This window comes from Trachurus trachurus (assembly GCF_905171665.1).
Source record: "Trachurus trachurus genome assembly, chromosome: 11".
NCBI classification, from domain to species: domain Eukaryota; kingdom Metazoa; phylum Chordata; class Actinopteri; order Carangiformes; family Carangidae; genus Trachurus; species Trachurus trachurus.
The window spans coordinates 26,777,812-26,805,235 of NC_139904.1; the positions used below are offsets into that span (position 1 = coordinate 26,777,812).

Below are 27,424 nucleotides of genomic sequence, written 5' to 3' on the forward strand. Positions count from 1 at the left end.
CATCCCATTTTATTGCTCAATAACATGGAAACGTGTGCAGTTAGAGAAGGAGAAAAAGACTGGTCACACAATAAGTTATTTGTTTATGAGTATCTTTGGCTCAAATGGAGTGTAACAAACAGTTTAAATAAACAACAACTGTGGCGATAGACAGAGAAAACCATATGAGAAAAGGGGCAAACTGAGCCCGAGCTACGGATTACGAGTAACTCCCTGAGAAGATACACAGTGAGATCTATGATTATGTATCTTTGCTTATTGCCTGTTCTCCAACTTGTTCCCCGCTGACCAGCATGGACTATTTCTAACTGTGAACTAATCAAATCAAAGCGGAACAGTGGCTCTGTGCCAGTGGCTCCTGGTCAAACTGACTTTTATACAAGGCGGCACAAAGCAGTGTGTCGGGTTTTGTGACATCTTCCTGGTGTTTCTCTGCTTCCTGGGTAGTTCAATAGCAGAAAAGTTATTTGAAACTTCAAATGACTCCTGCCGACAGCAAGTATGAGTCTGCCAAATAAAAAGAAGAAAAGCGCCGCAGTGACAATGTGTTGGGCAAATTTTATATTAAAACCTAAAAACTTTTTTTTATCAGCCAACTATTATTACTTGACACTATACACACATATCACAGAATATGGCCAGAGAGACATACAGTATGTCTTTCATAACACTAATTTGAGTGTGTGCTTTAGTCAGCATGGAATATACCCAGAAGGTATTGTTGACCATCCAGCTGATTTTAAGCTTCATGTTAATTCTAATCAGATAAAACAGGTGTAGCCACAGGGGGGGGGGCCCATTGTCTCTGGCCTTTCTGCCAGGGAGCCCTGATGGGGTAGTGACACAGAGACGCTACAGGAAGGAACATAACAGGAAAGACAAAACAAAGCAGAATGAAGGGGAGCAGAAATGGGTTCATAGTTCTTCTGTGTTATCTGTAGAAAAAGAAACAGATCCCTACTGCACCATTCATACTGTACATGTGCTGTGTGATATAAAGACAACTGTGGGTGGCCTTCCATCCATTCACTTGGGGTGAAATGATGCTGTGTTTTGCATATCTCCTCTAACCTAAGAGGGCAGCGCCACATGTCAGCGCGGCGGGGGCCTTTTTCTTCTCCCATGTGACACCAGGCCACTGCGGTTGGGTCTCGCCACTGTCATATGAGGCTGACAGGTAATTATGGCTTTACACTCAATGTCCCCTGTTGCTCAACAGGCTTCCAAAACCCTAATCCTGTCTCACTGGATCCTGTCTCTCAAGAAATTTAAAGGAATAGTTCACCAAAAAATGAAATTCAGTCATTATTAGAGGATAATTTCACTTCCCTAGATAGTTTGTGTAGTTAATGGTCAATCCCTCTGTGTTATAGTGGAGAGCTATGAATTAGAGGACTTTCTGTTAGATTACTGCTGGGGTCAGTTAACTGCCCTACTTTCTCTCTGAGGAACATGCCAAGGCCATGGTCCCTCTTTGGCGTCTTCAACCTCACTCTCTGGCTGGTTGCAGACACAGCTGTAGAGTTAGATGATAACGCTCACCGTCACTGGGTAACACTTTGATTTCCTAGCTGGTGTGAATCCTTATCTTCATGTTTGTGCACTATAGCCAATTGGATGTTAACACATCTTCCCTTTGCTGTCTTGGTCCATCTTTCTAATCTGAGCTTTGCTGTTTGACCCTTAGAATTGAGGTGGACCCACGCACTTATGTTGTGTGGACGACTTTTCTGTTCTCCTCGATCGAGCCTCCTTCAGCATAAGACATCCAGGACGAAATGACGACATTTAGGACATTTTTACAGCCTAAACAGTCTTGTATTGAATTGAACCGCTTCAGGACACTTGGAGGAAGACTACAAGGTTTTTGTGTAGTTTTATGGACCTTTTTGTGTCTGGCACTATTGACTCTCATATAAGGATTTCGTTGGACTATGAACCCCCCTCCCGGGTCTCCAGATGAACTTTGAATTTCATTTTTTGGTGAACTATTCCTTTAAGATTTACATGCGGCATGGCTGCACTGATGATGTTTGTCATAATCAATACAATACATTCATGTAGACACAAAACAAAGAGAAACAAGCAGCTGAAGTAATACAAGTATTCAAACTAGCAAAGTCAATCATTCACAGTGTTGAACACTACATCAACCTTTTCAACGTTTCTGCAAACATAGTTGCAGCAAGAGACAATTTCATCATGCAAGGTCATAAGCTTGACAAGTCTGACAGTTTTGTTTCCACTGGTGAGAAAGAAAGGCACCCAATGCCCCAATTGCCTCCCACTGGAGTTCACAAACAGTCTCTTTGCTCTTTTATCTTTAGCTCTATCCAGTCACGGAGTGTGGTCTTGGGCCTCCTGAGTCGCTTGATGTTGCTCCATTGAGCCACATCCCCATATTCACAATATCTCAAAAAGACTGACAAACTCCTGTCAGGTAATTAGCCTAATTAGTCACTGGCTTGTATTTCCCTCTCCTCCCCAGGCTTGCCTTTCCTCCTGCGTGGGTTTGAAGAGTGCCATCATTAATATCATCCCACCATGGGTCATAAAGCATTCCATGTCACCACGATAAAGGTCCCTGTCCTGGCCTGGGAAGGGAGCGATGATAACCTATCTGGATAGAATGGCTTTGAATATAACCATCTCATGATACAATTAGTTGAATGAATGCTGCTACCTTTACTGTGAGTCACAGTATACACCATATTCTCTCCTTCACGCTTCCTTTATCCTATTTGTTAGGATATCTAAGTGGTTTTGCTCAAAAGCCTTTTTACTTTGAACTAAAAAACAGCAACAAGAGTGGCTAGAAAAGATTGCATCCTGTTTGAAATTAATGGCATAAATTACTGACATGAGAGATGAATCAAGGAGTATCTGACTGATGAGTATAATTGTCAGAAATCTATAAGCAGAGATTTGAGTGGGTTTGAGACTGACCTTTAATTTATCACATCTGCATTCATGGTTTAAGAAAAAAAAAAAAAAACATCACTGACACACAGACAAACAACTGGAAGTTGCATTACCTTCATAGATGGCTTTAAATCCCTGCCCGCTGACTGCATAGTCAGACAGTAGCCACAGTGTAAGCCTGGAGCCCGTACTCACAATGGGTGAAGGCAGCTGGAACCCCGTTAACCTGAGAACAAATGGACAGAAGGACAATAACGGTCAGACAGCAAAAAAAAAGATCCAATCAGCAGCACAGTTGGTTACAAGGTCAGGTATGAAGCCCGCTTCCATCAAGCCAGCTGTTCCCTCAGGCATTCAAGGATAACTTTTTGTGTAACGAGGCTCTGAATCATCCACAAATTATTAAAATGCCAAGACCTCAACAGGACAGAAAACCTCAACAGATTTCTCTCCATCAGTGAAGACAGAGTAACTGCAATCATTTACCGGCCGTGAATCAGAAACACAGCAGCCAGTGAGGGAATGAACCAACAGATGATCAGGCAACACACATAAAATTGTCATCCTCAGAGTAAACAGCCATTTCTAATGAGCCAGCAGCAGGTTTTATATGCGGGATTGAACGGCAACAGGAAATATTAGTTATTTACAGCTGCGGTGAACATCTCTACTTCACAATACAACTCCTCTCTCACACTTATGTGTCTTTAAAGGGATACTTCAACATTTTTGGTAAATTCACCTATTGCCAAAATCCCTATAGTCATAAATCATTATTAATTATGCAATTGTGCATGTTGTTTTCAGATCTGTGGGGCAGAGACATGAGCTGCTCAGCGAACACGATGGAGGTGAACAACAGGTCCCCTGTCCCTCATCAAACTCATCAAATACACAATGCAACAATGGCAAAATGCTCTAGTGGACAAGTTGTGATTTCATTTCATCTTCCACTTGCTTCCATTTTTACCAGGGGTGCCCAAACTTTTGCATGCCACTGTAAAGGCTACTACTTGTTTAAATGATAAAGTCTCACTGTATATTTAGTTGAAGTACAACCACCCAGTAAAACGATTGATTTTACCACGATTTCAGACCTTAAACTGGACAGAATGTTGTATGGTTGGAAAAGTTTAATAAAATACTGTAATAAGTAGTGTGGCAAATAAAATCTCTGAGGGACTAATAACGAGTGTACTAAAATTATGTTAGAAACAAGCTACTATAGTTTTGAGTAATGAGCCTTGGCTTATTAGCTTTCAGCTGCAGCTTCACCAGGTTCAGCTATTAAATCCATTTCACATCTGCAACCCACATACTGGCAGTGCTCACAAAGACATGCACATACAAAAAAAACAAAAAATAAAAAACAAAAAAACAGGAGTTCATTCCTTTTCTGCCAGTCAACACAGGTGACATGACTTGATACATGTGTGTGCATAGTCAGGAAACGTGTGTGTGTGTGTGTGTGTGTGTGTGTGTGTGTGAGAGATCTACAGATTGTGATAAAGGACAATGTTGCACAACTCATTTTGAGCTCATCCTTGCAATTTCTCTTCCCAGGTGTCGCTTTCATTTTCATTTTCGGTTCCCATGTACTCTCTTATTGCATGTGTAACCCACTCTTTACAGTCTATTACATCCCTCCCTTTATCTCCAGGTGTTAAGAGAAGAGAAGAAGTGTTTTTCTTAATCCTCAAGTAGCCTATCACATTGGAGGTTGTGAAAAATTGCAAAACATGAGTGTTGGAAAGATGAATTGGACCAAAAAGGGAAGAGGACTTTAATATATGCACGATTTCACTCCTTTCTGTGAGATTGTCACGGTGGGATATCAGCTAAACGATGGGACACATGTTCATGCAAATAGCCCCATCGCTGACCGCAAATTGAGTTGGAAGGTAGCCATCTTGGTTCAGCAGCACACTGCGGGGAAGGAGGGGGGTTGATAGAGGGTATGATGGAGGAACTGAAGAGATGGAGAGGTGGCGGGGAGGGGGGAGGGTCTACAAACTGGAGAGGAATTCTTTACTTGTCGCATTTCAAATCACAATCATCTGGCTTAAGCCAGATAGGGCCCTAAATCATTTCTCTAAGAGAAAACAAAATGGATACCTTCAGAAAACACACAGAAACAGGCTTCACATGCGAAGGAGAGATTAAATATTTCCATGAGATATGGGCTGTGGCAATCTGAGACGTGCAGCCGGCATTGTGAAAAAGCCAGCTGGGGGATTGCTTGTTATCAAGAAAAAGATGCGATATATGATTGCAACTGAGCGATACAAAAAATAAAGGATATGCAGCGCAGGTGTCTCAAGTGAGTGGTAAATTGATGGAGGGAGGGCGAACGAGACTGAGGGACAGGAAGAGAGAAAGAGAACGAGATAAAGTTAAGAAAAATAGCGAGAGTTTGGGGAAATCGCCGGCTGTTTCCACTGTATGGAAAGCTGAGTAATCTCTGAAATGGGGGCCTCCGTGGAGAAGAATAGGTGTATTTTCGCATGGCTGCATCCACACTGAGGAGTATATGCTGTATGTGTGTATAAGTGTTTGCATAAGTGCATGTGTGTGTGGTTGCATGAGAGAGAGCAGGGGTCTATTAAGAGGGCTTTCCACCTGACTGGCCTCAGCATCATCTCAATGAAGAACCTCTGCTTCCAATTATCCAACCGTTACCCATGGGAACGAGAGAGGGGCAGACGGGCGGAGAGGGAGACAGACTTTGTGCGCAGAGAGACTGCTGTATGGGGGGAAAAAAGTGGACACATGGTAATGAGGAGACATCAGCACTGAAGAGTAAGAGGAGGTTTAGGGCGGATGGAATATGAAGAGTTAGAAGGTAAGAGAAATGAATCAACTCCAACTATGAGGCTGTGTTGGGTTGAGGATGAGTCATGGTGAGCAAGCAACTCCTTCATTAGGCTTCACAGCCATTCAGCAATTCACGCTCTCACACATGCAGTGTGATTCATTTGGACGTTTTGGTGCATGTGGGTGTGTTGCTGCCAGCTGCCCCGCCCCCCCTCAAAATACATGTGTGTTAACAGCTGTAAACAGACAAGACTAAATGAGGTCGTTCGTCCTTTAAACTCAGTCAATGTGTGCGTGTATATGTGTGTGCATGTGTGTGCGCGTGGGTGTTCAAGGGTGGAAGGTAACAACAGTGCTGATGCAGCTGATTCTCCCACAGAAGGAGGGATGAGGGAGGATAAAAAAAAAAGAGGAAGAAGGGGGGAAAAAGAAAAATAGATACAGCAGCAAGATTTGATGGCTGAGCAGAGGGGAGACATTAAGTAATAAATGATGGTTGGTAAGAGAGACAGAGAGAAGAGAAGGAAGTTGAAGTGAAGAGTGAAGAACAATGTGTGCATTATTATGTGAGTGTGTGTGTGTGTACTGTTTCGATACGAGAACCTATGCAGCTATAACTTATCAGTGATCAACACCAGGACTGGATGTTCTGTTGTGCTCACTAAGCTCTTAACTCTCAACCAAGTGTCCATCAGAGTAGCAGCAATGCAGAGAACACACACACACACACACACACACACACACACACACACACACACACACACACACACACACACACACACACACACACACAAGTGGGTCCACGATCCAGCTCTTCTATGATTTTGGCTACAGAACAATGGGCCTCATTCACAAACCGTTCTTAAGAACAAATTTGTTCTCATCTCCTACTTATTAAGTTTTTACAAAGATTGTGGCATTCAAGAATGTTTTCCTATCCAGGATTTGTTCTTCGCTAAGAGCAAAATCTATGACTAGTCAGAAGCATACATACGCACATTTAAGAGCTGAGACTTGTGCAAAATAACTGATTATTGCGTTTTCTTCTGTTCTGCAGTTGTATGATATTATATGATTTGAATAAGAATTATTGTCTTATCTTTTATGGTGTTTTTGAATAATGATATATATTAATAATAATAATTTACAAATCATTGCGGTCTCTTAAAAAACCAAAGAAAAAAAAGTTCAGTTTCAAAAATACCCCTGTTCGTGTGGACTAGGCCTGAAACATAAAAAAAAAAAAAGCCAAACTGTCCTCCCTCTCTTCAAACTGTCCAGTGAAAAAAAAAAAAGCTGAGTGTGTACTGTAGCTTCACAGAGGTTAAAATGGCACTCGGTTCCCACACACATGATTTGATTCCTGCAGCTAATAAGAAGACTTTCACAGGCACTTAGCCTGTATTTCTCTCTCAGCCTCCTCATCCTTTCTCTTTGGGTAAGCTGTAATGTACCACATCACTTTGCCCAAGGGCGTGATCTTGCCTTGATAGAGTTTTATGACTCGCCTTCAGCGCTCTCAATTTCAGTTAAAAACTCACTGCATTTAATCTGAGAGCCTGCAAATGTGTTACCAGTAATCACATGGGTCACATTAACTCTAAAATGTTAATCATTGTAAACGTGAACATAATGTGCCATGTTTTAGTTTGTGCTAAGAGATTCCAGCCTGTTATGGCTGCTCATCATCACATTACCTTGTCCAGAAAGAACTCGGCTCCACCACAAACTAGCTGGAGGCAGCAACAATTTGTAAATCTCATACACAGCCTTTCACGGATCCCACAAGCCATCAATATTTCAAACAAGACTGACATCTCCCCGAAATTAAACGGGTTAACCGTTATTTTCTTTCTCGTGGAAAATGAAAGGACAGGCTGTAGCATGCGAGTGCTTGTTAATATTCATGCGTGTGTGACATCACAAGGTGTTTGCGCATCGAGGTCGAACAGCAAAGGGCGGGGAGAGTCTCTCAGATGTCTCCGACGCTGAATGCTGATGTTGAGATAATCAACCGCAGTCGGAGCCAACTGAGAGACAAACCGCAGTGAAGTCATTAACAAGCCAGCGTTTCTAGAGAGACGGCAGAGGGAGAGCAGCTGATATAAGGAGGGGAGAAGCAGAGTGGAATGGACGGCGAGGGGAGGAAAGAAGAAGAAGAGAGGAGCGGGAGGGGAAAATATTAGCAGTGAGTTGAGCAGCTTTGAACAGATGAAGGGGGTGACAAAGTATGAAAACTTAAACAGCAAAGTAATTTAACACAGACTTCTCGGTGGAGAGTGAAGTAAGGGTGAAAGAGGAAGGAAAAAAACAATGTGATGATGTAAACAAGTGAATAATTTACAGTGTCAGGACAGTGACTGAATGCCTTACTCATCAGCTGTGTTCATTTTTGGGCCATAAAGAGACACGCGTGGCAACACAGGGCTGATTAGTTGTCATTTGCAGTGCAGAATAGCTAAAGTCATCACCCGCTCAATGAAAGGATGTGTGTTTCTGAATGAATGGAGGAGTTACTGTATGGGGCTCTGCGCAAGAGATAAGAGCTCCTATATCTTTTTTTTTTTTTTCCAAATCTAATTCTACATAAGGGTTGGAGTAAGTAAGCAATTATGGCTTTTACACACACACACACACACACACAGTCATGCACGCTCGCATAGAGATTTACTTCCTCTGAAGTGTCTACCGGTCAGCAAGTGAGTGAGTGATGTGACTGGTTTATCTCCAGGCTATCTACACTCCATTAACAGTGCATTACATTGCCCTGATGCTATCTGCATTTACCCAACATGGATACCTGTGCACGGCGCCACAGTGAGCTACACAATCCCCCCTTGTGTAACATATTCTGCGTATAGTTCAAATGTTAAAGGGATAGTTCAACATTTTGGCAAATTGGCCCATTGCCATAATTGCTATAGTCATAGCAGTAGGTTCGTTACCTTTAATTGTAGGTGTAAGCTATTTTTAGTACAGCGGAGCGCAGCAGCAGGCTGCTCAGAGCTACGCTATGGAGGCTAAGGGAATTTCTTGGTTTCCCTCATCAAACTCATCAAATACAAAATCCCAAAACTCCACAGCGCTTTTGTAGACAAGTTGTGAGCTGCACAACCACCACGCTATGAGATAATGACGGAACGATACGAAACGGAGCCGTTTTCGAGGTAAATTCATACAAAACCGCTGATGCGCGTTGCGTTCAGGGACAGTTTTTCAGCAAGCAGTCTCCGTATTTACCCTGTATTTACCTCGAAAACGGCTCCGTTTCGTATCGTTCCGTCATTATCTCATAGAGTGGTGGTTGTGCAGGTCACAACTTGTCTACAAAAGCGCTGTGGAGTTTTGGGATGTTGAATTTGATGAGTTTAATGAGGGAAACCAAGAAATTCCATTAGCCTCCATAGCGTAGCTCTGAGCAGCCAGCTGCTGCGCTCCGCCGTACTGAAAATAGCTTACACCTACAATTAAAGGTAATGAACCTACTGCTATGACTATAGCGATTATGGCAATGGGCCAATTTGCCAAAATGTTGAACTATTCCTTTAAAGCCCCAGTATGTACGCCTGTATTGTTTTGCCTCGTGCTGGCGGACCACTTGTTTACATAGACGCTTGTTTATCCTGTTACATGCAGCGTCTGTTGTCTGTCTGACGTCTGCCCGATTTCACGTGAATGCAACATCAAGAATACGTTCCGATATGCAACTGCACCGCTAGATGGGGGGGATTCCTACATATTATACCTTTAAAGTCACCGCATTGCATTGAATTTGAATTGTTATTCAAATTTGTTTGTTGAATTTTGTGCCACTTTACTAGTTTTGTATCCACAACATGGAAATAACAAAGGAAATAAACTAAGAGTAAAAATGACTAATTACAAACACTTGTATTGAACCACATAAACCTACAGTAACATAACCACATAAAAGAAACCCAAAAGCTAAAACAGTGAAGGTTAAAAAAAGAACTGCATTCTTTGTTCATTTGTTCCTCCTAGTAGAGAAATAAGTCAATTACACTTACAGCAAACAAATCAAGGCTGACAAATGAAACAAGATGACGTTCACACGTCCAACGTGTTTTCCCCTGCTCCACACAAATCGCTTTGCAATAATCCTCAGGCAGAAAACAATTAGGGATAAAATAAAACTAATTCAATGTCGTGCCACTCTCGCCCCTAGCAAACTGACAAAGCTAAGTGGTAGCCATGAGATATGCTGTTGTTTACTTGCCGCCGCTGGTGTGCAGGTCTGTCCGTTTTGTGCGTGCGTGTGCGTGTGTGTGTGAGAGTGTGAATGGAGCAATTATGACACCCAAGGATGTAGTAAATGATCAAGGAGAAAATAAGGACAGGCATGAGAGACTCAATTGAAAGCAATCAGGGAACAAGGTGAAAGAAATCCTGCAGGAGTGACCACAAACATGATGCAGCTGTCTTTCATTGAGATATTTCATTACCTTATACAGTATTCTCTATATTAGACTGATTTTCCACAGGTCCCTTATGTGTATCCGCTAGAAGAGGTTTTAGCTTGCTGTATAAATGTATGACGGATCATTATTGTGCTACTATCTGCAGCCATAATTCTAAAAACAGGAGCAGTGTGAAGTTATGCCTTAATAAACAAACAACCAACAGATAGCTCAAAGAAATGATGTCGATGAATAAGCCTTGCCAAGTGTCAAGATTTTGATGCATGACAAACTTGGTAAAAATGAGCCGATGTGAAGCATGTGGCATGATGGTAATGTAAGTGAAAACAAACAAACAGAAAACCACTAATGTACACTTGGGTAATGGCTGAGTGCATTGTTGCCTTTCCCAGAATCTCTCAGATTAAAAGGATATGTTATTTAATCAAATGCAGCCATTTGCTACTTAGTACAACAAACAGCCGATCCCTCAGTCGGGGCTTTTACTTGTGTACTGTATCTTTCTCTCTCCGTCTCTGACTCACAGTGTAATAAACAGCCAAAAGCATGTGGACACCTCTGTTTGTTTACTTTTGGTGCAGGGCTATTTCTCAAAAGCCTCAGAGTCAGACTTTGCTTCATTCATCCGGCCTGACATTTTGTTCCTGTTATTTTGTGAGGGTTATTTTGTCTTGCCACGCTCCCACCACTCCCCCATTCAATCAATAATGGGTGACGTCCTCATCCCACTGATGTCATCCTCTGTCGACATGGAGGATGCAGTCTGGGTTGCTGGGAACAGTTAAGAACAGTTTAAGAGTTGATCTTTTGTTGTTGTTGTTAATACAGTAGTGGCATACACAATTTTCTGTTGGCATTTTTTCCACTTTTCTTTATTATTGTAAGAAGATTCCCATTGGAAAATACTAAAATACACATTCTTATCTTGGCCTATGGCTAATATTTGACAATGACTTCCAGCAATTGCCATCAGCAGGCATTGAAATCTGAACAGAATGAAACAGAAATAGATCAGGGACCAGGCTATATTACCATGGTGGGATCTCAGAGGAAATGTTGATGCTGGAGAATATGATGATATTCGAATAGACAGTAGAAGGATTTTACTGTGGGGAGGCCCCTCCTCTGTTTCAGCAGCAAGGTACATGTGCATGAAACCAAGTCCATGAAGAAATGTTTTTTTCTGACTGTGGTAGGCTACATACAGTAAAATCTAGTCTGGCTTGTCCACACCTTGAAAGCCAGACCTAACATCAGCACCCAACTTCAGTAATGGCTCATGAGACTGTGGCTGTAGGGATTTGCTGCCTACTGTATAGTGTAAGCTACTATACAGTAGCATCATGTTAGTGCTCATTGTTTTGAGAAAATTTAACAATCACTTATGGTTAATGACTCACTAGATAGCAAGCATGTTTGTATATGTGTATTGGTGGATACTGGATGTGGCTCTGAATCTATATTCAAAATAAAAACCATTTTAAACTGCTCTTTCTCTCTCTACCTCTACCTCTCGCTGTGATCTTCAGTTTCTCTCTGGATCCGTGGAGGGATGCCACTAATAAACTCCAAAACAAGGTTGGGCAGAAGATCTGATTAGCCAGCAGAGCTAATAGGGACACAGTGACCGATGGATCGCCCAACCAATGCTATTTACTTTCTACTTTCTACCCATCGCTCTTCTTTCGTTTCCCTGTGGCAAGGATGATCACACAACACTGGAGGCAAAGAGAGGAGTGGAGGACAGGAGGAGGGGGGTGGTGGTGGTGGGTTTGTTTGTGTTACTGAAAAAAGCACTGTTTCTGATCTAGAATTAGCTACAGGCTCTCACAAACACTGACGTACTCGTATGCCATTCGTGTTGTGTCGGTCGGCTGTCGACGCTCTCTCCTTAAGTCCCTCTCTGCTTGTAGATCTCAATATGAATGCCCTCTATCTGTTAATTATGTGTCTTTTTTGGAGTCTGGATCAATCTGTGCTATTCCAGCCCTCAACATCTCTACACTGCACTGTATGTAATTGACCGACTCACATTCCTTCTGATGGGATCGATCACAGTGTTTACAGCAGAGTACAGAGCGTTAACCTCCACCTCTCCAGCAACTAAATAAACACAAGTGCAACTGGTCGCATACAACAAGTAGCCTAATTACATGCCAGGTAAATCCTTTTGACACAGCATGGCTCGCTTATACATGCGTGTGTGCGTGCACGCGCAACGTGTGCTTCATCCATTATCACGTTTCACAAGGTGTTTGGATAACTAATTAGACTGCTATGCTCTATGTCTCCGAGGGAGGAACAAGAGAAAACAAAAGGAGAGGATGAAATCAAGAAAGAGAAACGTGACTGCAGCAACACTGAGGGGGGAAAAATCAACACAGGCTGGAAAAATATGCCAGGGATTTGACTAAGCCGGGAAGCAAATGGTGCACGAGCAGAACGTCTGTGTCTCACACCCGTCAGATTACAGCTGAAGGGAACGCATTTCTTTCTGTTTTTCGTTGTGTGGCAGCAAAGGTTCAGTGCCGCCATGTTGTTTTTTTTGTTGTCTGATCTTAATCAGTAGGGTATCCAAATTAATTGATAAAATGTAGTTGATGAAAATGCATGTAAATTGAAAAATGGAGCAGCAAAGATGGATTTGAAAAGAAAAGCAGAGTGATAAATTATCAAGTGATTGGATTAATTTAAAGGCGATTAGATTGAAACAGTCTTGATATGATGAAAACTGATCTGCGTTTCATCGTTTTTTCACTGACAGTCATCATTCATTATTCACAACGCAACATTTACCATTTATCATCTCAGGAAAGTGGCCTCACGGGTGGAAGTAACAAAAATTAATTGACAAGCGACGCACAAGCGATGAAAATGCTTATGAATGAATAATGGGGTTGATGAAACATTATGTGAATTGAAGAACAGTGATAAATAGCCAATTTATTTGATAAACTCGATCGACATTTTATTTGGAACAGTGTTGACATTTATCGTTAATGTCAATTTTTGTTATCTCCGACTCAATGTCAGTCAAAAACCCACCGACTTATAGAGCTCAGCTCGACGCTGACAATTCAACACAACTGTACCTGACTGTACAATGACAGAAACCATCTTAACTGAAACAAGGAAAGAATAGGTTTGAATGAGTAGTTAAAAAAATGACTGTATAATGTGTATTTGAAATAAATGCTTTCTTCTTCTCTGACTACAGGAGCAACAATTATTATATTTCAACAACTAAATTTCAAATCTGTACAACAGGTGCTCTTTGGAAAAACTGACTTCATATTCAGGATGTGAAAACAAAAAAATAAACAAAAAGAAACCTTCATCAAGTGATATAATTAATGTAGTTGGTTAAAAATTTCACAGAATTTTTATTTTTTATTAGTTTTTTTGTTGGATGGGTCGGGAAATCTTCCCGTTAACTATAAATGTCAAATAATTTCAAATAAAATGTCAATAAAGTTTGGCAATTTTTTTAACTTGCGTACATTTCATCCTCTACATTATTAATTCAAAGCCCTTTTATCACTCTCATTTTTTTTATTCAACAAATTTTTGTTACCTCCACCCATTAGGACACTTTCCTTTAATGATAAATGGAAAATAATGAATAATGAATGATGAACATGAGTCGGAGTAAATGATGAAACATGGCTCTGTTTCCACCATAACACCACTGCATAAATCATATTGGCTTTAAATGAATGAAACGACTTGATGATTTAAAACTCAATTTATCACTTATATCTCCCATTTTTAATTGACTTCCATTTCCATCCACTCCATTTTATGAATTCGCTTTTGCCAGTTGCACCACTCTTGCCTTGCAGTTTTTTAAAGACAACTTGATAGCACAGGGCTATAGGAATAGTTAATTTCAGCAACACAACCAGATAAGCCAGATCATCTTTTCCCAATTCTAATGTACATGTAAAAAGAGGTTTCTTGTGGATGTTTTGTACAAAAGAATCTGAAGGATAAGAAGAAGAGCTTAAAGAAGATTGAGATCTCATGCTACTTGGAGATATTAAAACACAAAGCAACTAAGTGGTGGTTGAAGGGCTGAAAAATAAATCACTTGCTGACATAGCTTATGTCACTTTTAGTTAATTGCATTCTTCCAAATTTAAATGGATCACTTAAATCTCAAATATTCCCCAAACTGACTCAAACCAGAAACTGAGCAGAGATGCAGTGGTGACATTGCTCATACGTTGCACACAGCAGAATATATTTGACTGTTTCTTGCAGTGTTTGGTGGATATTCCTGCAGATTTGTCAGTGGACTCATGCCGCTTACGTTACCCTATTTAGCTGTGACAAATTTGGCAGTGGAGGCAGAAAGAGGAGGCGGGCTGCAGGTCTGCTGTTCTTACTCCAATCAAGGCTGAAATTGCTCGGCTGGCCAAAGACTCCTCGTCGTAACCGTGCACTCTGCTTGACGTGTTTTTCGTTTCTGGTGGAACTGCTGCTGCTTGCAGATACACTCATGTTAAATTTGGATCATCTCTAATGGATGCAAACCCAATTCCAACCAGCTGTGTCTTCTTCTTTTCTCTCCTCAGAGGAGACGCCTGATTAACAACATACAAATGACAGAAGGTATAATTACTGAGACAGTGATATAAAAGATGAAGGAATACATACATGAGGGGAGTGTGCAGAGCTCTCGTCACTTATTTTTAATGTTGCAGATGTTTGCAAATTTTTTAGAAAGTGCTTGAGAGCACGCAGTATGATATGTACTAACTACTGCTTGTATACGAATGAGCGATATATGTAAACAGCATAGGCATATTGCCAAGTGACACACTGACTTTGGTTTAAAGCTTTTGAAAATCAAACCCACAACTACAAACTTGAAAACTACCACAACTACAAAAAGAAGTACACATGCCCGTTTTTTATATCACATTAAAGGTGCATTGTGTAGGAATTACCATCTAGTGTTGCAGTTGTTTATCACAAGCAACTCAATCGTCTTTTTCAAGCTGCATTCACGTGAAATTGGGCAGACAGCAGACGGACGACAGCCGTTGCATGTAACGGCATAAACAAGCCTCTATGTAAACAAGTGGTCCGTCAGCACGAGACAAAACAAAACACGTGACAATATGTTGTCATGGTTTTACCGGCTTTCTCTCGACTTCGGTGACTAAAATGACATCTGGTTTGTTACATGTAGATATGAATGATATGAACGGCAAATTCAGAGCTTACCGGAACACTTCAGTTTGTTGATGGGGGTGATTACTGATTAATGAAAAACATACTTTTGAACAAAATATTCAATTTTCATCAATAGATAACAGGAGAAGTTACACAATGTCCTTTTAACTGATCACACTGATGATGAACTTATGTTAGAAATCCAGGTGTTCTGGTTCACTACAGCACTGTCATAATCTATGGAGAGTGCAGCCATACAGTAGATGCACCACAACGTGATGAAGTGTTAGTCCAAGGACACATATGTGTCATGTCAGTCACTAGATTCTGCTGCCAGCGAGCAACAACCTAATCAGTTTATCGTCATTGAGCTGCAGTAGTGACATGTTTTGCTAATGAGACGATGCTCAAAAACGATTGGTTGAAGAGTGGGTTTAGCAGAAAGTGCATCACCCACTGTAGCACAAGCCACAGCCACACAGTATTTTGAGCGATGGCTATGGTAAAATGGTAATGGTGCAGCACACAAATAGAATAAAGACTTGAGATGAATCACTCCCACTGACTTCCTAAACCAAAATGTGAAACATTGCACATCATCCAAATAAGGTTTCTCTGTGACAAAACTGTTGCCGCTGCAGCTCTTCCCTCACAGCTGACAGAGTTCCCACTCGAAAATTGCTCTCTTTCACACAAATTACACATTGTCAAAGTCACTGTTTATTATCATTATTTAAAGTGATAAATGCTACTTTTTTTTCTTTTTTTTCTTTTTTTTTTTTACGGCTTGACCAATTCAAAATCCCAGGAAACAAAAGAGAAATCATGCCAGCGGTGACAAGCACTGCTCCCCTGTCTGCTCTCCCCACCTCCACAATGTCGAACCCAGACGCGCTGCACATATTAAACCACCCGCACATGCGCACTTATGAGTCATCACACCGCATGTGCCCTAGGTGTTGTAATTGGGAAATTGTGACTGACATAATTTGCATAGGTTGTCACACAAATCAACTAAATGAAATTCACTGCAGTGAGAAACGAAAAAACACCCATCACCAACCGTCCTTCTGTTAGGTGGTGTTTATCAGTTTATATCATCAAATCCTCAGCTTTGTCTGAGTTGCTGTCATATTATGTGGATGTGGTGTGCGCTGCCACCAAAAATCACAAAAAACAAGCATTTCAATGAAAACCATGACCATGTTTTTGCACACAGAACCAACTGGAAAATATAACCCTGTGTCGACAAATAATATCCGAATGCCTGAATTAAGCTGACCACAATTTTTATTACATGGATTATAAAACCTTCAAAATAATACATCATTAACTTGATATTTCTGATCTGGTCAAGTCTAATTCTGGAAATGTTTCACTTGTGTGCATCTCCATCTGCTGGCATGGCCTCTGATGCTGTGCTATGCATAACTAATCACTTCCTCACAAAATCAGTACCAGACACTTTTCTATATTTTTCCAATTTCTTGCACAAAACTGCTGCCAAATCAACTAATATTATTTTAATAAATTCAGATTTGTCCCATCGAACATAACCAGCGAAGTGCTCCGTGCAGAATGTGCCTGTCGGTATCCTGATGGGAGTAATGGCTTCTATTTACGGACTGGCAAAGTAAAAAGGTTCACATTCAAATTTGATTTCGACTGAGGCTCCGCAAGTCAAAAGGCAGACAGAGTTCTGCACGGTCATTTTTTGAAGGATATAAAATACAGGCAGGGTGCACTAGATGGGCGTAATTAGCTCTCCTCTATTTTTAGTGATTATATTTTCTTCCCTGAAGGCTTAAACGGCCCAACGGGTTGGCCTCCCAAAACATTTTTGGTGCATTCCTGCAGCTCAAATCAGTGTGAGCAAGTTCAGAAGGGCTGAAAATGACACATCTCTGTGAAGGGTGCACTGCATATCTAATCATTTATCTCAGCAGGAAAACATTTCATTTCATGCTGCTGCTGAAGTGTATCCTGTTAAGAACATTGATAGGCCCCGGGATGGGAGAATGTCAATAGCAATGCGCACAATGAGTGATACACAGGATGTAGGGTATAAATTCACAGCCATCTAGTTGATTATTTCTCTAATCTGGGGTTACAGGACCTAATAATTCTACCTCACAGGTGAGCAGATGCCATAAATCTCGACATCATTTCACTTTTTCCCAGCGTGAGATGATGAAAAACAAACTATCACTCTTCCTCCTGTTTTTAGCAGTCTGTCGTTAAAGCTGGCGTTGATAAGTGGCAGTCTCTCCATTAACAGCCCAGATTCAAAGGAACCATAAATCCGACTGTGTGTGTGTGTGTGTGTGTGCGGGTCTGGGGGTGTATATAAGTGGTTGTGTGAGTGAGTCTGCCTGCACATGTCTGTGGGTGTGTGGAAGCCGTGGATAAGATGCACAATCATGACCACAACACAAACAGGTAAGATTACAGGACCTACAATGACATCATGAGGATGGCACACAGCCTGTGAACACACAAAGAAGAACTGTGTGTTTACAATCACATATTGAACACATGCTCACATACCGAAGTCCATTTTCCAAAGTATGTGTTGTAAGACTGATTGATGGCTGAGTCCTTCGCTGAAGAAGAATTATTACCATGGCGAGCGCTCAGGCAGGAAGTGCCATTGTGCGTCACCCACTCTCACCCTGATCTAGACAGACTGGCTCTATAGAAGCTTGACTCATTGACAAACACCACCCTCATTCACACATACAACACAAGACATGGACACGAGCAAACTCTAAAGGAAAGAGCCTCTTTGTCCCTTTGTCTCTCCATAGTAACAGCCACTGCATATGAAGGTCTGCAATTGAAAGCCAGTTAAATTATGGGTGGAGTGAGTATAGTTGAGACATGTGTACAGTTGAAACACCCTTACTATCTTGCCCATGCTGCAAGGCTGAGCCACCATTCTTACTATTGCACATGCAGCATCCTCTTTGGTTGTGGGAAATTTGAAGAGTTTTAGCATCTCCGGTCCAAGGATATCAGCACAAGTATTTTTACTAAGGTAAGAATTTAAAGCAGATATCAGTGGAATGTTTTTGTTAATATAAGTCCTAAATAGTCCTATTTTCCGTCAGCAATCACTTACATGAAGTATTTCAGCCTAAACACGAGTCTCTCCGTCACTCTGCTCTGCTGTAACCCGAGGAGAAAATTTTCCTTGTGGGATACAAGTGTTATCCAATGAGGAGAGAGAACGGCATGAAGGGCTGTGTGTGCAGCCAAGGGATGCGCGTGAATGTGGTGACGTAGCACGAGGACCAATTGATGCCTGACAAGGGCGGGGGCTGCTAACTCATGGTGCGTTCAAAGAAACTCGTACTTTGTGTTTTTCCTTCCTGTGAAGTCATACCAGTTCGATCTGGTACGAGTTCACGGGTCGGAAGTTACGAGTGGCCGTTATAGGGAACTTTCACAGACAACAGGATGGTAAAAACACGAGCTACGGGTTACCTGGAACGCTACCAAGTCGTAGTTGTGACTTGAAGCTGTAACTTACGGTTTCAAAAGCCTGCCTTGAACGCAGCATTAGCCGAAACGGCCGTGAAGCTGATATCTGCTTTAACTTTACCATGTCCCTTCCACAACAAATAGCTTATTATCCTTTTGTGACCATCAAACATAACTTACATCATTGCAAATGTTATTTTGTGCCCTAAAACTTCACATATTTCATGCTATCCTAGCATGTTAGGTCACTGCACAATCTAGAGAAATACACAAAGTGGTCAGCGGAGTACAGTTGAGACACAATGTCTCAACTGTACCCTGATAGAGTTCTACTACATCACATCACTGTTAAGTTGTGCAGTGTAGGCTAACAATAACATGTTATCATAGTCATAATAAGACCAAAAAAACAAAGAAAATGAAAATAAAAACTAATATTTGTAATACCTGAATAGAGTTATATTAATATATACTATTAATATTATAATTTTGAGGAATGAATTTATATTGAAATATCTTGTCGAATTGTCATTTTTTTTGCATTTACAATTGATGTTCAGTCATCATCAATGGGTTTCAATAGGTGTCTCAACTATACCATGGTACCATCTCAACTGTACACGTATGGGGTATGGTTATAAATAAAAAAATAATAAATTATATTCATCAATAATAACTTAGTATACAAACAAATTAAACAGCATATGAAAAATTACTTATTTTCAGTGTATAGTTGTTTTTTTGCAATCTGTTAAAAAATGGAAAATGTCTCAATCATACTCTGTCTACCCTATAGCTTTTCTAAAGATAAATACAAGTGATCCCTTAAAAATAATGTGATAAAATATTACAGTGAGCCCTTTGTTACTAGAGCATGTAGTTTAGTAGGCCTATATCTGCAGTCAACTGTAAAGCAGCTAAAAGCTATAATCTTCATCTCAACAGTGGATTGCATGAGTATGTGTAATGTGAAAGGGGTCAGTTGACAGGCTTCAATGTTTAGTTGTGACTCATTAATGTTTTTGGATGCATCAAACAGCTGAGGGGGGAAAAAAACTCATGACAAAAAAACGACTATACACTTCAAGCCCAGCACCAAACAGACAAATAAACTGGATGATGAACAGATGTGGTTTATATCACATTAAGAGTTTGAGAGAGCAACATCAGAGCTAAAGGGAGAGTGAATGTTGGACTTCAATTCATTAGATGCCACTGGGCACGAACACGGTTTCAAATGAATGCTAATTCAGTTGTTTCATCTCTGACAGATGTCTGAATGAGACGCCCTATGCAAACAAGTTTGTCATGAAAATGCAATATGTCAGAGTTGGGTTTACAGTTTGTTTCCATTGCTCCCCCGAGGGTTGATCAGTCCTTTCATTTATAACATGTCATAAAATGAGGATCAACGTCACATCACAGTGCATAAGAGAAACAAGGTGAAATGTTAAGATCGCTTGTTTTATTCAAGCAATGTGCTAGAATCCTAATAGAATCAATTGAAATTTTCATATATTATCATTTTTGTTTGGTAACAATTTTAAATCTATTTTATCACGTACAGTAATCACTTGAGCACTTAAGCATTTGGTGTCGATGTATTTTGTTGCTAAAAGGAACAATAAGCCAAGAAGTTGTGAATATTCCTCCACAGTTTGTTTATATTGTCTGTTTTTTGAAAGCAGATAGCTCCAGCTCAAATCAAATTGTTGAACCTCAAGCAGAAGCCATATGATAAAAGCACATCCATTATGTTTTTGCCCTCTCATGCATATTCTGTATTTCAGTGCTTGCCTGAAAGCAGCAACCTCAGTTTTCCAGCCCACTGCCATTTACTCCGTGCTTAAAAGTGTGTGTTTGTGAGTCTGGTGTTCATTTTATCTGTATTCCAATAAAACTTGATTTTGTTGACACTGAATCAGCTTTCTGGGAAGGGTACTGAACTGAACACACAAACTCATATTGTGACACCCCAACCTCACAGCACTGAAGGCCGACTGTAGTGTTAATGCCACTCCCAGCACCATGCACTAGTGCTCCTTATTTAGGTCCTATCAAGCCCGCAGGCTGAAAATCTGTCTCTTCCACGCCTCCTCCTCTTTCTCACTTTCCCGCCCCTGCCAGACTGCCAGGCCTTAAGTCCCTCCGTTCCATCACTCCATCATTGAGAGGAAGACATGTGGAAAGAGAGAGCGATGCCTTCACACAGCCCAATAGCTTTTCCGTCTGCTGAAATGTACTCAGTGTTCACCCGATTGGCAGCTACAAGGTGAAATGTGACACAAAAGTGTAGGGGGGGGGAAACCTTCTTTTTACAAGGAAGAAATGTGCCCTCACAGAGACAGTGAGTAAGCTGGTGGAGGTTCAGTGTTTCGTTAAGGTCAAGCTGGCTGTTGGTTTAGTCATGGGAAGGTATTTCAGACTACTGTGCTACAATACCGCAGGCTCTGTTTGACACTGGACACTGAGGTTGCTGGTGTGTTATTTCATAACAATACTTTAACAGCAGACAAATGACTGGATGATATCTTATCAAATAACTGCATTATTAAAATGTGATCCACAGCAACACAGCAGGTCGATGATTAAAATCAGGAAAAAAAAAAAAAAAAAAAAACGATTAAAATGGATAAAGTGAGAAATACTTGGCCATACCAGGGACTTCTTTTGGCCTTGCTGAAAGTCGCAAATACTTCTACTCTGGTAACTTAAAAAAAATGTGCCATCATTTTTTATTTGATTTGATAAATGGTGCTTCAGCATGTTCAAATCAATTTGCTGAAGCTCCATGTGGATAATTCATCACAGGAACTATTTTACTCTAAGGTTGCACTATTGTGATGCGGTGCTGCAGCTTGCCCCTCTTTTTAAAACGATGCATTCAAAGTGCTCCCTTCATCACACAGTTAATGGTCACAGATGTTGCAGAGCACATTCACATTCATGAACGGTCAAGGTAAAATCTTGTCCTGCGAACAACAAATAAGCAATTACTTGGGTAATGGAAAAACATAATGTGACTCTGAATGTGTCTTAAGTTAACAAAGTTATGGTTTTGTGATTGAATTTCAACACAGAGCATCAACATGGAAAGGTTTTACAACAGGTTATGTTTACTGTCACTACACGTGTCAAGGACGAAATCAGTTAATATTCTGTCATGGCAAGTTAAAGGACAATTCCAGGCGAATTCAACTCTGGGGTGTATTTACCTATCATTTTAGGTCTAAAAGAAGGAATCTGAAGATTTTCAGTTTAATTGCTCCTGTTTAGCGGTAGTTGCATCTGTCCCCGCATCCCCACGGCAGCAATGAATGGGAGTGGATGTAAGTTCCGCTGTTTAGGCTGTTTCCAGCCCTCAAAGCCGCAATTTTTTTCCACATACAGCGTCAGATGGCTACTCAAACATGTACCGAGAAGTTTATTTACTTCAAGCAAGCCGGCATGTTTGTAAAACTAGATCTAATTCAAAGTCTCCCGGAGTCTCGCGCGAGACCCAGTTGCAGTGCGCGGTGCATTCGGGCACAGTGGGAAAAGCTACCGTTTGTGTCATAAACACAGGAATATCAACTCTTGACTTGCTTCAAGTAAAAAAAACTTCTCAGCGCATGTTTGAGTAGCCACCTGACGCTGTCTGTGGAAAAAAATGTACACTTCAAGCAAGTAAAGAGTTGATATTCCTGTGTTTATGACACAAGCGGTAGCTCCTACTGCGCCTGAATACACCAGCACTGCAACTTCGGGCTCGCGCGAGACTCCGGGAGACTTTGAATTAGATCTAGTTTTACAAACATGCCGGCTTGCTTGAAGTAAATAAACTTCTCGGTACATGTTTGAGTAGCCATCTGACGCTGTCTGTGGAAAAAAATTGCGGCTTTGAGGGCTGGAAACAGCCTAAACAGCGGAACTTACATCCACTCCCATTCATTGCTGCCGTGGGGATGCGGGGACAGATGCAACTACCGCTAAACAGGAGCAATTAAACTGAAAATCTTCAGATTCATTCTTTTAGACCTAAAATGATAGGTAAATACACCCCAGAGTTGAATTCGCCTGGAATTGTCCTTTAAACTACTTGTACTGTAGCTGAACTTTTCCTCAAATCTGGTTTATCACTTAAGAAGACCTTCAGCCATCATTGTCTTTATAATACAAGAGGTTATGACGTGTCCTTTGAGTTGTGTGCTACATCTTCAGGGCAGAATTGAAGCAACAGTGAGTCACTATCAGAAAGTGACGAGGCAGGTCTAGTTGGTTAGTTGATGCTGAACTCATACAGTAATGTTTCCTCTACTGTAGACTAGTTATTAAACAGCTTCTACTGTAATGCTAACACTGCCTGTATGGCAATAACAAGAAGTTGAAAAGAGAAGATCAATATGGTCATACTGAGCTGGAGTCAATGTCTCTTTCGCCTAGAATCAAATCTATTATTCCTATACACATCAGTAATTACCTTTGACAGCAGGTACAGTGATTACATATAAGTCCCAGTTACCAAGGTGGAAATAATTAATGCTTGTGAACAGTTGCTACGACGTCTTACGCATTGATCCGTGTCAGAGTTGGCCATACTCTACTGTATATCAGTGACTGAGTGAAATTTGAAAGAGTAATATCGGACATTCTTATGAATTAAATCATCAACCCTCGGATATGTGTTTCTGTTGAAGTGACCAAGACTGAAAATCTCTCAATCCTATTGTAAGCCTGAAGACAAATTGCAAAGGTTATTTGTGGTTTAATTTTCACAATGATATATTTGAAAGAGATTGGTCAAAAAAGTTTTGAGAAAATATACACGCTATCTGTCAAGAATTAACCACATTGTCACAATCATTTCATAAGAAAAGGTAAAAAAAAAAAAAAATCTCTCCAAATAAAGGCATGCCCCCAAAATATGACTACAGTAGCCAGCCTGGCAATATCATCATGACTTCAAATATCTGGGGGCATGCCTTTATTTGGATAGGACAGTGATGAGAGACAGAAAGTCAGGAGAGAAAGAGAGGGGCGCAATACAGCAAAGGGCCATAGGTTCGATTCAAACTCATGGCCACTGCAACAGGTAGCCTACTAAGCCTACAGTACATGGTACACACTGTATAGGTTGAGCCACCGGAGCTCGGAATCCGTCTCAGCTTAATGAACACTTCAGCCATGGATGCTGCAAGGAGGTACAGGGTAGATATGTAATTTTTTTTGAAAGAGCAATACTTTATAATGCATGCACAAGAGCTTTCCAAAATGTTAAACCATCCCTTCACGTACCTGTGCTTTATGGAGGGAAATAATTGGCTCAAACATGCAAAGCCAAATGGTGTTATCCTCTACAATTTGCTGCATGTCTTCCTCTGATGGATCCAGATAAGTTTATTTGGTTCAATTCTACATCCTGACTGAGGAGCGTGTCAGGTGGCTGTCAAAGTATGGCCATTAGAAACAATTTCTCAGATTGATTTAAAAAGATAAACATGCTGAAGCTGTTGCAATGAGGTCATACTACTATACAATACTGCAAATTGGTGGATACAAGCTATTTCTTACATTAACGCTTGAACTCCACTTAAGTCAGCGAAACTGACTTTACCCTGAGGTTCATTTTCCTGTAGTACAGCCTGTCCTTGTGTGAAGGAAATGATAGCTTCCACAACACTGAGGGCACAAGATGCACTTACTCACTTCATCACTAGATCATCTCCGAAAATCAATGCTCTGCTTAATTAACAGCAATCAAATATGACAGCAGCTTGTGCCCTAGGACATGTATGATTTTTTTTTCAGTTTTTACATTTCAAACAATTGAAACTCATATTGAATTTCCCCCCTCTGCTTCCCAGGTGTCAGCTGGGATCAGGGTTTAATGAAGTGCTGCAGCAACACACTGACATACAGTAACATGCATTTCCTAAGGATTGACTGTGACTCATAAAGAAACTGCTGCAGGAGCACACGCGCCAATGTGCACATACTGTATAATTAGGAACACAAACAGCACATATAGATGGATTTATTTGCAAGATGGCAGTCTTCTGATTTTATCAGGTTTGCTGTGACAGCAATGAATAATAATAGATAAACAAATATAACGAAAAGTGACTGCTTTGAAAAAAAGAAATCAAAGGTACAGTAATCATTTGAATATGAAGTGAAGCAAAACAGTCATTTTTGATGACTATTTGAGATTAAAGAAAGTATTCCAAGCTCTATAACCTATAGTGTGGTATACATGAAAAGCTGATCAAATTCGGCAGACACAGTGTGCAGGGCACAAAATGGAGAACAGGCAGAATAGATAAGATATTTTTTTTTAAAATAGGTGAGGAGGAAATGAGAAGAGTGAGAAAGAAATTGGAGGAAGAGGAGCAAGAAAGATGGAAAGAAAATGACTTTTGACACATGCGAGAGATGAGAGCAAAGGGAGGGCTAAATTATCACATGTGCATCTTTGTGTGTGTATGGAAATGTGCCAGTGTGTGTGATGTAAGTAGGGGTGTTTGTGACTGCAAATATACATGCATGTTCTGACAGACTGATGTTGACTGTAAGAGCTGATGCTTGCCTCTTCCCAGTCTTTACAAAACGCCTCCTTTGAAACAGGGGAAAGTCTGGTCAAAGACAACAGAGGCCGAATCTAAAAGAGGTCTCTGTTCTCTGCAGGATCTACTACACCGCTTCCGCTTCTCCATCTCTCTAATTTTTTCTGTGTTTTTCTCTCTTTTTCCAACCCCCCCAACCCCTTTTCCGTCTTTTTTTTTTTTCAAATTCATTTTCTTTCCTCTCACTTATTTTCAAAGCGCTTAGACAGTGAGAGTGGAACACTTTCCCTATGTCCCACTGGAGAATCAATATACAACAGAGCCCAGAGGTCCAAACAGGAGAAAGGCTGAGGAGAACAGCACAACACCAATCCATAATGGATTTTCTTCCCTCTTTCATTCGCTTTCTGCAACGAGATGCAATGGAGGCACTGGCACAGAATGAGAGACTCAGGGAGGGGAGGGGGTGGCAGAGAGGAGGTGAGAGAGGGGGATATTGATGGGGACAAAAAGAGGCCGACAAAGACTCAAAACAGTGTCAATAACAAAAGCCCTTAAGAATATTTCTCTCATCTGTCTCTAGAGGCCTTGAATAATGTACGCTTCAATCTATTGCAAGGCTGAGCTTATAGTAGAATGTGAAAGGAATTAAAAACAGATTTGGTGCATCTTCAGTTGATCAGATGCAGAAATTGTCAGTAACTATGTTGTGGTGCGTGAGAGGAGCTGTCTGATATGCTAGACTGTGAGCAATAATACAAAATGCATCAACGCATCAGTGAGTAAAAGCTCTCCGACTGTATCTTTTAATTGCAGCTCATACAAAGAGAAGTCTGGCTGCTTAGATGGTAATCAAGAAGACTAACAATATTTATTTCTAAAATCCTGAATGCTTGACAAAGTGTAAACCTATAGTGAGGATGAAACTCTGCAAACAGGAGAGCCAATATTTCAGCTTGCGATGTTAGCACAAGGCAGCACTTTCCGAGGCAGTTAAATTGACGGTTGTACAGGAGGATGGGACTGCTGATTCAGAAATTGTTTGTTTGACTCTTCACACCCAAGTGGACTTGATTTCATTTTGCTGGAAGCTCCAAAGTATAAAATGTGCCCAGCATCCCGTCGAATAACCCCAGATGCTGTCACAGCGTCCACAGAGTTAAGTCTTGTACTACTCACCAAAGGATCTTCCTGAACTGCCTCTTAATGCATCAGTGATTATAGTCTTGATTATAGTTTTGCCTCTTCTCCAGTTTCCAGGCCACTAGCTTCATCAATAGCCTACCTCTAAGTCCAAATGACTCTATAAAGGGCACTTACAGTTTAATACTGTACAACTTGGGGTTTAATTCCATGGTTTTGGCCATCTTTGTTATTACCCACAATAGCTTTATACCAACTACAATGTTTGCTGAGGTCTGGGGAAATGATGACATCACCACAATACAGTCTAACGATGCAAGAGATCAGTGCTTTGACCAACAGCAGAGCCATTAGTTAGTTAGATTAGTTTTATCCTAAAAACCAAAATGTCACTATTTGTTCTGCATTACACAGGAAAACTCCACACACACACACACACACACACACACACACGCAGCAACTGTAGGACACAGCTGTAGCAGTACGTTGGACTGTAAACCGTGGGTGATGCTCATTACAGTATGGACAATTTGATTATTTTCACTGTCTATCGTGATCTTCTCCTCTAAATCAGTTTAGCGAACATGTGGTTTTTGGTTAAACCTTGTTTGCTGCTGCTTATGCATCTGACTCTTTGTTTTTGGTATCATCTCCAGAGGTCAGCTCTTTATCCCCCACCGTTCCCCTCTGGAGAGACTACCACTACGTGGACTGTCGGTACAACAAAACATTATGAATAAATGATGAAATCAGTGTATTGACTTTCATGTCCACACAAAGTCAATCAAGGTGTTAACTTCTTGAGTACAGTGTTAACTGGTACCAATAGCAATGAATCCATCACTATGAAAATCTGACAAATGTTGTGATAAACCAGAATTTATACTAAAATTATGCTAA

The 27,424-nt window shown here is 40.8% G+C and overlaps 1 protein-coding gene across 1 annotated transcript in view; it reads right to left on the reverse strand.

Moving 5' to 3' along the window:
- csmd2 (CUB and Sushi multiple domains 2) overlaps positions 1-27,424 on the reverse strand; it is a gene marked incomplete at both ends in the record, with an annotated part of 242,791 nt that overhangs the window by 198,708 nt on the left and 16,659 nt on the right. Inside the window, one exon of the mRNA XM_083982762.1 lies at positions 3,036-3,148. Within this exon, the coding sequence (XP_083838888.1) occupies positions 3,036-3,148 (113 nt within the window). The remainder of the gene's footprint in view (positions 1-3,035; positions 3,149-27,424) is intronic.